Source organism: Mus caroli, unplaced genomic scaffold (assembly GCF_978045245.1).
Source record: "Mus caroli unplaced genomic scaffold, Mus_caroli_1 scaffold_11, whole genome shotgun sequence".
NCBI lineage: Eukaryota > Metazoa > Chordata > Mammalia > Rodentia > Muridae > Mus > Mus caroli.
In genome coordinates, this window is record NW_028227266.1 from 1188536 (window position 1) to 1201289 (window position 12754).

Consider the following 12754-nt stretch of genomic DNA (forward strand, 5'->3'; position numbering starts at 1 on the left):
TCTATATAAATAAATACAAAGGAAAAAAAAAGCACATCATCTCATGAGATGCTGAGAAAGCATTTGACAAATTCCAACACCCCTTCATACTAAAAGTCTTGGGAAGACGAGGAAACCAAGGTCTACACCTAAATGTAAAAAAAAGCAATATACAGCAAACCTGTAGCCATCACCAAACTAAATGGAGAGAGACTTGAAGCAATTTCAGGGACTGGACAAGTCTGACACTCTCTCCCTACTTAATAAAATATTTGAAGTCCTAGCCAGAGCAACTAAAGGAGGTCCAAGGGATACAAATTGGAAAGGGAGAAGTCAAAATATCATCATTTGCATATGATCTGATAATATACTTAAGTGACCCCAAAAATTCCACCTTAGAACTCCTAAACCTGATAACAACTTCAGCAAAGTGGCTGGATGTAAAATTAACTCAATCAAATCAGTGGCTCTCCTCTACTCAAAGGATAAATAGTCTGAGAAAGAAATTATGGATGACACCCTTAACAATAGTCATATATAATATAAAACAAGTGAAAGATCTGTGTAACAAGAACTTCAAGTCTCTGAAGACAGAAATTGAAGAAGATCTCAGAAGATGGAAAGGTCTCCCATGCTCATGGATTGGCAAGGTTAATATAGTAAAAATGGCCATCTTACTGAAAGCAATATACAGATTCAATGCATTCCCTAGAAAATTTCCAAATCAATTCTTCATAGAATTAGAAAGAGCAACTTGCAAATTCATTTGGAATAACAAAAACAATCAGAATAGCAAAAACTATTCTCAATGAAAGAACTGAATGGTATTGGTACAGAGACAGGCATATAGATGAATCCACACCCCTATGGTAACTGAATCTTTAACAAAGAAGCTGAAACCATCCAGTGGAAAGAAGGCAGCATTTTCAACAAATCCTGTTGGTTCAACTTTCAGTCAGCACATAGAAGAATGCAAATTGATCCGTTCTTATCTCCTTTTACAAAGCTCAAGTCCAAGTAGATCAAGAATCTTCAAATAAAACCATATATACTAAATCTAATAGAAGAGGAAGCGGGGAAGAGCCTTGAGCACATGGGCACAGGAGAAAATTTCCTGAACAGAACACCAACAGCTTATGCTTCAAGATAGACAAATGGTACCTCATAAAATTGCAACATTTCTGTAAGACAAAGGGCACTATGAATAAGACAAAATGGCAACCAACAAATTGGGAAAAGATCCTTCCCAATCATACAGCCAATAGAGGGCTAATATTCAATATATACACAGAATTCAAGAAGATAGACTCCAGAGAATCAAATATCCCTATTAAAAATGGGATACAGAACTATCCAAAGAATTCTCAACTGAGGAATATGGAATGGCAGAGAAGAACCTAAAGAAATGTTTAACATGCTTAGTCATCAGGGAAATGCAAATCAAAACAACTCTGAGCTTCTACCTCAAACCAGTCAGAATGGTTAAGATCAAAAAATTCAGGAGACAGCAGATGCTTGTGAGGATGTGGAGAAAGAGAAATACTCCTCCATTGTTGGAGGGATTGCAAGCTCGTACAATCACTGTGGAATCAGTCTGATGGTTCCTCAGAAAACTGGGCATAGTACTACCTGTGGACCAACTATACCACTCCTGGACATACATTGAAAAAATCCTCCAAGATATAACAAAGACATATGCTCCAGTATGTTCATAGCAGCCTTATTTATAATAACCAGATGCTGGAAAGAACTCAGATGTCCTTCAACAGAGGAATGGATACAGAAAATGTGGTACAGAATGGCATACTTCTCACCTATTAAAAATAATGACTTTATGAAGTTTGCAGGCAAATGGGTGGAACTAGAAAATATCATTTTAAGTGAGGTAGCCCAATCACAAAAACCACACACTCACCGATGAGAGGATATTAGCCCAAAAGCTCAGAATACCCAAGATACAATTAACAGACCACATGAACCTCAAGAAGAAGGAAGACCAAAGTGTGGATGTTTTGGTCCTTCTTAGAAGGGGGAACAAAATACAGGAGGAAACATGGAGACAAAGTGAGAAGTGGATACTAAAGGAAAGGTCATCTGGAGACTGCCCCACCTGGGCATCCATCCCATATACAATCACCAAACCCAGACACTATCATGGATTCTTCATGACGAAGTGCTTGCTGACAGAAGCCTGATATAACTGTCTCCTGAGAGCCTCTGCCAGAGTCTGACAAATACAGAGGGAGATGCTCACAGTCAACCATTGGACTGAGCACAGGGTCCCCAATTCAGGAGTTAAAGAAAGGACTGAACGAGCTGAAGGGCTTTGCAACCCCTTAGGAAGAACAACAATATCAACCAATCAGACCCCCCAGAGCTCCCAGGGACTAAATATCCAACCAAAGAGTACACTTGGAGGGACTCATGTCTCCTGCAGCATATGTAGCTGAGTATGGTCTTGTGGGGCATCACTGGGAGGAGAGGCCTTTGATCCTTTGAAGGCTTGATGCCTCCGTATAGGGGAATGCCAGGACGGGGAGGCAGTAGTGGGTGAGAGGGTCTGGGAAGACCTTCATAGAAGCAGGGGGACAGGGCATGAGATAAGGGGGAAATTTGGTGGGGAAATCGAGAAAGGGTATAACATTTGAAATGTAAATTAAAAATCCAATAAATGAAAAAGAATCCTAGGCATCATTTACTATAAAATGCTTATCTCTCTGTCTGTCTCTGTCTCTCTCTTTGGCATAGATTCTCATAGAGATCTACGTGTCTGCTTCAAATGCTGGGATCAAATTCGTGCATCATGCCTTGCTTAACTTACCTTCTTAAGCAGTGGCTTACTAGTGTAAGGGAACACAGGGGTTAAAAAAATCAGACAGTTTCTGATTCTTCAACGGTAAAATGTATAGTGAATTGAGATTTTGCCGGAATCATCTGTTTATATTGCATCATGTGACTTCACCGCAGTCTTGATTTTGAAATGCATAATAGGAATACCTGTACTACAAGCTGTTATGCACACCCCCTGAAAAACGTTGGCTCAAATTTAAGAATACTGTATGCTACTCATTGAAGTACTCTTCCTATACATACAAAGGTTTTTTTTTTTTATCTTATGAAAATATAATGGCTTAAGCATGGATAGCAAATACCATTTTTCTACCATCATTCCACAGCTTGTAGACATCAATTTCGAATATCTTTCTATTGTGTTAGAATGATTTATTTATTTAGTAGATAGATAGATAGATAGATAGATAGATAGATAGATAGATAGATAGATAGATAGAATTTATAGTTGCATGTCCTTAGAGTGACTTCTAACTTGTTGCATCATTTAGGATGCTCTCTAATCCTGATGATGTTGCCTCCCAAGTGCTAGGTATACAGGCATGATCTACCATTCCTAGATGATGCATGGCTTGATTTTTCAAGGTTTTAGATTAATATTCTCATTGATTTTCACAAAAATTGTTGGATGAATCTTAACCCAAGATTAGGATAAGATTTCTAACAATTTCTGTTAACGTTTTAAAATATACACATCCTATTCTTGAAATATACTTCTGCCATTTTGTACTGGTTAGTTATGTGATCCAGTGTTCTTAGCATTCACAACTACAAAAATCAAAAACATTAACCAATGTAAGAAAAAAGGTGTTATCACTTTGAGACTAGATTTAATTTTTTCACGTAAAAATAGTCCAGCACATCCATTTCATTAGTATAGATAAATGATGAAATTATAGCTATACTAAAATTATTCTAAGTTTTTTTGTGAGTTATAATCCGTAAATGTCTAATTTGTCTACTTTATATACCTGGATTCACACATAAATATTTCAGGTAAAAAATGGTCTTGAGAGGAAAAGTTTAGGCAGTTCTGGTAGACTACATTGGGAATGCTAGAAAGGCATATAAGAATCCTCACATCTGATATCTCTAGAGCTTCTTTTCTGTGATGGTTAGCTTTAATTGTCAACCTGCTACAAACAAAATCACTGGGGAAGAGATTCTCAGTGAGGGACTGTCTAGATCAGGATCGTCTTAATTGATATGAGAAGAACCAGTTCTTTGCAGGCAGCTCTATTTCATAGTGAGAGCCTCTGAACTATATAAGTGTGGGGCAGTTGAGCTGAGTACATATGCAAGCAGACAACATCCATATATTTGTCTTTCTTGATTGTGGTTATCATGAGACCTGCTTCGAGTTCATGCCTGTACTTGTGGTCAGTGATAAACTATACCCTGTAATACTAAGAAGAAGCAAACCATTTTCCTTTAAGTGTCTTTTTGTCAGGGCGTTTTGTCATAGTAACAGAAAAATGGTAAGATATTTTTTTTAAATATAAAATCCTTGAGCTAGTTCTTTCCAAAACTCTGGTGTTGCTCTTCTCAGCCCAGTAATTAGTGTCTTCATTTTATCTTCCATTTGCTTTAGTTTGCTCAATTTAATTTGCCTGATTAGTTGGAAACCAATAATCTGTTTAAAGTACATCCATTCTTTAGCAGGATCTCTTTTTACTCTCTCTAATGATTCACAGATCATATATGGACATACTGCATTGTGTTCTTTTCTGTGGAATGCATTTTGATTCCAAAATTTGTTTGCCAAGTTCCCCTTGCCACATTGCTCCCATTGTGAACTATAGGGTAAAATGACAAATTAATTATTTCACTTGTCACATCATTTAAACATTAAACATATGATACAACCATAGACTATCAAGAAAATACTAGGTGTGAGTGTCACTTAAAAATAGAATTTAGAGCCGGGCGTGGTGGTGCACGCCTTTAATCCCAGCACTCTGGAGGCAGAGGCAGGAGGATTTCTGAGTTCAAGGTCAGCCTGGTCTACAAAGTGAGTTCCAGGACAGCCAGGGCTATACAGAGAAACCCTGTCTCGATAAACAAAAAACAAACAAACAAAAAAAGAATTTAGAGGATCATGCTTTTTTCTCCTATAAGCCTTTAAGAGTGTCACATGAAAATAAGAAAATAATTTTTATTTTTCAATTCAGTTTCAGCTCACCTTTCGAGGTCCTGTGCTTTTTAATTCAAACACATCCATTGTGTAATTAACTCTACGTCCATAGTGGTCAAATTGAACATTCCCAGTCAGTCCTTGAATTCGAACCTGTGAAGGAAAAAGAAAACATATATACTCATTAAGAGCTTCACTTAAGGGAATCTTTCTCTACTAGTCTAAGGACCATAAAAGGCTGTGCAATTAAAAGTTACAATCAGCTCTCTGGAATGTCATTGGATGCTTGAGCTACTGAGATGGAGCCTTGAGAAAGGATATGAAAGGATATTAAGAGTTATTTTTGCTCTATACCTAGAAGATGACTTTTTTGGTATTACAGAGTTTCATTTTAACTAACATAATTCTTTCCCAATGTTAAAATATCCTTTATAGAACAGAAATTTTGTTTGCTTAGGGTCAATCTTTAGGTTTTTTTAAAATATCTTCTTACATCAGATTATGTACCTAGGGTTTCTATGACAGATCATATTCTTCTCACTAACATTGAACTAACATATGAAAAGCTAAAAATATATCATCTAAAATATCCAAGCACATTGGATTCCAAATTACCTTTTGATTCCTATTCATTTTACTTACAGTTTGAATTGATCACATTTTAGAGAAATTAATAATTTTTTGGAACACAAATTACGTAAAATATATTGTTTGAATGAGTATAAAAGAATAAAATTGATCATTTAACCCAAAGTTAAAGATGCATTAAAGCAGTCTTTAGCTCTCTCAAACATTTCTCCTTCTTTGACAAGTTATTCCCTGTACTCCTTATGGATAATGAGGGTAATGACCCTTTCTGATGTAAGTTATAAGCAGATATTGTTGTTCCAAAACTTTCCCACAACCTGTTCATTCAAAATGGCAGCTGTTCTGCCTGGCTGAGTCCTTGAGTGATTTTATGGAACACTGGGCTCTTGCTAACCAAGTGTGGCTACACTGAACAACTTCATTTCTTTAGACTTTTACAGATTTGTTGTGTTATTTTGACTACACATGCATATAAGGAATAACCACTGCAATTCTAACTAAAATGTTTCAACACTGTTAAATACTTGATATATTAGCATGGAAATTATTATAGTCAGTTAATATTCAGATCAATTAGTCTGTTTTTAACATACCATTCTTACAAAAGATCATAAAATAAAACAAAATTATGAGTTACCTGCTTCAGTGTTCTCTCCATGTCAATTCCCTGGCCCCAGGGAGCAGCAGGGTTTGCCAGACAATCCCCGGCATTTCCTCTCCTTGAAATATCAATTTTCTGTCTCCTGAGACTTCGGAAAGTTTCAGCCATTACCAAGACACCATCGTAAGTGAGAGCAGAAGTGTACTGAGCAAAGGTAAAGCATGTACAAAGACAAATGTTAAAATCTATCACAAAGAGAAATCTTGGAGCTCTGTGGGCTTATGACAAAAACTCCATCTTTCTCAAGAGCTACCATGGTACTGATAATTGATGATGGCTTTGAAGTGTCTTGTTTTGCTTTAACACAAATACTGTATGCTACATCATATTGCTCTAATTTTAAAGGAGAAAACCCACCCTGAAAATAGAGACCCTGAAGCACAATTTTCCATCATCTAGAAGAAAGGCCTCAGGTTGGGACTTTATGTTGTATTTCAATATAAACAGGTAGAGGATGGATACTACAGTCTGTGCTGCTACATTCTGCATTGCAGTGGCTTAGCTCCAGGAGGGCCTTTCCCTCCCCCTCCCCCCTCCAAATGTCTAGCCGTGTTCTCAGAGATTTGCTTTGCATTCATTGACTTGAAATATCTCTGTTTATCCTCTCAGAGAAATTGTGTGTTGTTATTGAGAAATGCAATGCTAGGGATAACAACTATTTTACTCAACTTCAACAGGGTTTGCACCTATCATCCAATGAGAGTGCTCAATTTGATGGACTAATCATTGCTTTAACTTTCCATCCCAGTATCAATGTAGATACAAAGTTTATACCATCTGTGTTTTGATGACCATCCATGCATCTTTTTGAGAAAAGAGTGAGCCACCTGGGCAAGATTATTAGTGGAAAGCAGGATGTAAGGGAAGACAAATAGAAAAATGTGACTTGGGGTAAATTTTGGTGATGTTTGATGAGAGACTTACTAAACACATGGGTGATAGGACATAGTATTCATCAACTACTAGTCATAGCAATAACTGCAATTATCTGCTTCAGAAATTCTATATAATTAACACTTTCTACATCTGCATCAGGTGCAACTTTGTACCATGTGAATCAGGGGAGAAACTTCTTGGTTTTTTGCCTGCAAGTGAAGAAAATCCATTTGGAATTGTGAAAGTAGAAACTAAACAGAGACAATATGATTAGTACACTGAAAAGCTATCATTTCAAGGAAGAGAAAAACTAAAATTACATGATTTCCAAGAAAGCCCTGTTAAGTAGTAGAGAAACTGAACATGAATTTTGTATCAAAAGGATGTATAAGGATCATGTAAAGTAAGGGTATCTAGGATACAATATCACAGACATAAGCAAAGGCCTGTGCCCTCTTAGTTAGGATGGAGTAACTAACTGAAGCAAACGAAGCAAAGTGCTACACTAAACATTAATGTGCATTCTCTCTTGCTGGGCATATCATGCCTCTGAGTAGATAAAGCCTCCAAAGTCATCTTCTTCCAAGGCAAGTCAATAAAAAGGAAAAATAAAGACATTTTCCCAAAGACCTAAAGGACAAATGAAACAATGTACTGCTGGTGTGCCAGGATCAAGAGATAAAAAAAGAAAAAAAAATATTGGCCTTTTTTTCTTCCAAGCATGGAGAATGAAGCTGAGGGGAGATGGTTAAAAAAAAAAAAAAGCAAACAAATTTACTTTCCTGTAGAAAAAGGAAGTGGTGCAGCACAGTGGGGTGCAGTGCAAAGCAAACAAAACCAGCTGGAGAAACAAAGGCCTGAAATTTAATAGGGTGGAAGAGCTGACAGAAGCTTGGCTTTTAAATTGGCTTTACATTCAAAAGCTCCAACTCTTTCTCATGTGCCCTATTATATAGTACGTGTAGAAAAGTGTATTTATGGACACCCAGAGTTCAAATGACATGTAGAAAAATATATATATATATATAATAAACATTTCATTTGTGAGAACCTTTAAAACTGCCTCTTAGCTAGGAGTTATTTTCTGTCCTACCCATCAATCAGAATGAAGAGGTGAATTCTGCCTCTCAACATTTGTAGGTATAGAAGAAAAACAGAGGCAGAATCAGTATGCAGTGGAGGAAATTGGATTTTGAAAAGAAATAACTAAAATAAATTCAAGTTCTGTTACTCCTAGGTTTGTAGAATATAAAATATATGTTACAGAGCACAAAGCAGAAAAATAAAAAAGTAATCGTTTACTGCATCTGTTGTGAGGTTGAATATTTATTATGACCTGACAAGCTGGCTGCTGAACCCACTGGCTAGGAAATGTGAGAATGTGAAGATTGGTAGTGTGTGGTTCCTACAGGAGTTTACAGGAGCCAAATACGAAGTATGATAAGTCCTGGTTGAGAATAGCACAATCATGGAGAGCATAAAGGAGGATCATGGGGGAAAGTGGAACTTGAACTTTGAAAGAATGTTGGAATATATGGATAGTGCAGGTAAAAGTGAAGGACAGTGGAGGTGACACCTACACATGGTGACTGACATCTATACTTGGGGACACTGACTAAAGAGAACAGTTCTGTTTAGCTGGGGCATCAGAAACATAGCAAAGAATTATGAAATCTAAAGGACCTTTGTTCCCATATTTCATTATTATTAGTAATTAGTATTCTTTTTGCTGAAAGAAAGTGACAAGATCAGAGATCAAGTGTTGATTCTTGGGGTAAGCATTAACCAAGTGAAATACAATTCAGTTAATTGTACTCAATCTTCACCATTTATGGACTCTGGTTTTGAATTTCTCTACTCATTAACATTTATTTGCAATCTCCAAGTCAATAATTAATACTTTTGCTGGCACACATAGGCATATACAGAGAAATGGAACACTCAATTCAGCAAATACGCAAAGTTCCAGTTCTAGTTAAATAAACACTACATTTTTTTTCTGTTCTCATTATATAAACAAATGCACTTTTTGTGATCAGTAGGTGCTGTTTTACCCAAATTTGTGCTTTTTTTTTTTTTCTTTACAGGTTATTTGACAGCTTAAAATGGTCTGAAACAGCATACATTGCTGCCTAATGGTTGTAATGTGAGAAGACTCTGGTGTTTCTGAAAAATATATGTATTAAGTAAATTCCCTTTGAGAAGTGGCTGTAGGTTAATGCTAAGGAAGAAAAAGAAGTTAACTAAAATAAATAAAAGAATATATTGATTAATTTACAGAAGGTCACAACAAGAAGCTCTCAGAAAGAAATCTTACATTCTTTTTAAGAACAATGGCTTACTTGAGTAAACTTTTCAGATCATAATCACACAGGGTAAAAAATGGGTATTAAATAGTAATATGTGATAGGAAGTACAGAGCAGATAGGACACAATCCTTCAGGTTTTCACCAGTAACCTGAAATTGAACCTGTGCCATAGCACTCCACATACTAATCCCACACAGAGAGAGCGGGTCTCCCAGGAGTACTGACACACCTAAGATCATAGGTGAGACTACCACTTCTTCTTCAATACCTGGCCCAAGTGGGACCCATCCAGAGCTCACAGGACATAGGAACCCAGGAGCAGCCAGGGAATAAATAAAGGCAGTTTCCATCTGTGCCTGGAGCTGACCATGTGCCACAGCTCTCCACACCCTAATCCCACCCAGAGAGAGCTGGTATCCCAGTAGTGCTAACAGTAAGATCATAGGCTCACAGGCTCACAGGAGGGACAAGACCAGCCAACACCAAAGATAACCAGAGAAAAGCAAGCTCAAGAACATGAACAATAGAAACCAAGGTTATTTGGCATCATCAGAACCCAGTTCTCCCACCACAGAAAACCCTGGATACTCCAACACAACTAAAATACAAGACTGATTTAAAAATCACATGTCATGATGATGATACAGTACTTTAAGAAAGACATACGTAACTTCCTTAAAGAAATACAGGGAAACAGGCAGAAGCCCTTAAAGAAGAAACATAAATCCCTTAAAGAAATATAGGAAAACACAACCAAACAGGTGAAGGAAATGAACAAAACCATCCAGGATCTAAAAATGAAAATAGAAACAATAAAGAAATCACAAGGGAGACAACCCTGGACATAGACCATCTAGGAAAGAGATCAGTAGTCATCAATGCAAGCATCACCAACAGAATACAAGAGTTAGGAGAATCTCAGGTGTAGAATATACCACAGAAACATTTACACAACAGTCAGAGAAAATGCAAAATGCAAAAAGCTCATAACCCAAAGCATCTAGGAAACCCAAGGCACAATAAGACCAAACCTAAGGATACTAGGTTTAGAAGAGAGTGAAGATTCTCAACTCAAAGGGCCAGTAAATATCTTAAACAAAATTATAGAAGAAAACATTCCTAACCTAAAGAAATAGATGCCCATAAATATATAGCCTACAGAACTCCAAAAAGATTGGATCAGAAAAAAAAATCCTCTCATCATGTAATAATCAAAAAAGCAAATGTGCAAAACAAAGAAAGAATATTAAAAGCACTAAGGGAAAAAAGTCAAGTAACATATAAAGGCAGACCTACCAGAATTACACCAGACTTCTCAACAGAGATTCTAAAAGCCAGAAGATCCTAGACAGATGTCATACAGACACTAAGAGAACACAAATGCCAGCCCAGGCTACTATACCCAACAAAACTCTCAATTACCGTAAGTGGAGAAACCAAGATATTCCATGACAAAAACAAATTTAAATAGTATCATAACATAACAACAGAAACTGAGGAAATTAAAAAAGTTATCTAATCCTATTACAGAAACCTATACTTAACAAAACTTAAAAATCTGTATGAAATGGATATTTTTCTAGACAGATACCAGATACCAAGTTCAATCAGGATCAGACAAACCATCTAAACTGTCCCTAAACCCCTAATAAAATAGATGCAATCATTAAAAGTCTTCCAACCAACAACAATATGAACTAACCAGTACCCTGGAGCTCTTGACTCTAGCTGCATATGTATCAAAAGATGGCCTAGTCGGCCATCACTGGAAAGAGAGGCCCATTGGACTTGCAAACTTTATATGCCCCAGTACAGGGGAACCCCAGGGCCAAGAAGGGGGAGTGGGTGGGTAGGGGATTGGGGGGGTGTGTATGGGGGACTTTTGTGATAGCATTGAAAATGTAAACAAGGAAAATACCTAGGGAAAAAAAAAAGTCTTCCAACCAAAAAAAGCCCAGGACCAGATGGGTTTTGGTAGACCAGAATTCTATCAGATCTTCAAAGAAGACCTAATATCAATTCTCTCCAAAATATTCCACAAAATAGAAAAGGAAGGAACATTATCAAATTTGTTCTGTGAAGCCACAGCTATGCTGATACCTAAACCACACAAAGACCCAACAAAGAAAGAGAACTTCAGCCCAATTTCCCATGGAAGGCAAAAACACTCAGTAAAATTCTCACAAATCTAAGAACACATCAAAGTGATCATTCACCAAGATAAAGGGATTGTTCAATATATGGAAATCCATCAACAAAATCCACAATATAAACAAACTCAAAGTAAAATCCCACATGATCATCTCATTAGATGCGGAAAAAGCTTTTGACATGGTTCAACACCTCTTCATGGTAAAACTCATGGAAAGATCAAAAACTGAAGGCCCATACCTAAGCATAGTAAAAGCAATATACAGCAAACCTGTAGCCAACATCAAACTAAATGGAGAATAACTTGAAGCAATCCCACTAAAATCAGGGACTAGACAAGGCTGTGCACTCTTTCCCTGTCTATTCAATATAGTACTCAAAGTTCTAGCCAGAACAATTAGACAACAAAAGGAAGTCAAAGGGATACAAATTGGAAAGGAAGAAGTCAAAATATCACTATTTGCAGATGAGAAGATACATACTTAAGTGACCTCAAAAATTCCACCAGAGAACTCCTAAACCTGATAAACAACTTCAGCAAAGTGGCTGGATATAAAATTAATTGAGTAGCCTTCCTCTACTCAAAGGATAAACAGGCTGAGAAAGAAATTAGGGAAATGACACCCTTAACAATAGTCACAAATATTATAAAATATCTTGGTGTGACTCTAATCAATCAAGTGAAAGATCTGTATAGCAAGAACTTCAAGTCCCTGAAGAAAGAAATCGAAGAAGACCTCAGAAAATGGAAAGATCTCCCATGCTCATGGATTGACAAAATAAAAATGGTAAAAATGGCCATTTTGCCTAAAACTATCTACAGATTTAATTCAATCTCCATCAAAATTCCAAATCAATTCTTCATAGAGTTAGAAAGAACAATTTCCAAATTCATTTGGAATAACAAAAAACCCAGAATAGTGAAAACTATTCTCAACAATAAAAGAACTTCTATGGGAAACAATATCCCTGACCTCAAGCTGTACTACAGAGCAATTATGATAAAAGCTGGCTATCAATGGGAGGAGAGGGCCATGGTATTGTGAAGATCATATGCCCCAGTTCAGGGGAATGCCAGGGCCAGGAAGCAGGAGTGGGTGGGTTGGGGAGCAGGGCAGGGCAAGGGTATAGGGGCTTTGGGGATAGCATTTGAAATATAAATGAAGAAAATATCTAATAAAAAAAGAAAAAAACTGCATGGTATTG

At 36.9% G+C, this 12754-nt stretch overlaps 1 protein-coding gene across 6 annotated transcripts in view; it reads right to left on the bottom strand.

Moving 5' to 3' along the window:
• The window catches only part of Gria4 (glutamate ionotropic receptor AMPA type subunit 4), a 392371-nt gene that overhangs the window by 71868 nt on the left and 307749 nt on the right, over window positions 1-12754 (bottom strand). For all 6 annotated transcript variants that reach the window (XM_021173095.3, XM_021173096.3, XM_029481411.2 and 3 more), the window contains exons 8-9: window positions 6189-6356; window positions 5012-5116 (exon numbers count right to left, since the gene is read on the bottom strand). In XM_021173095.3, coding sequence (XP_021028754.1) covers window positions 5012-5116; window positions 6189-6356 — 273 coding nt within the window. The remainder of the gene's footprint in view (window positions 1-5011; window positions 5117-6188; window positions 6357-12754) is intronic.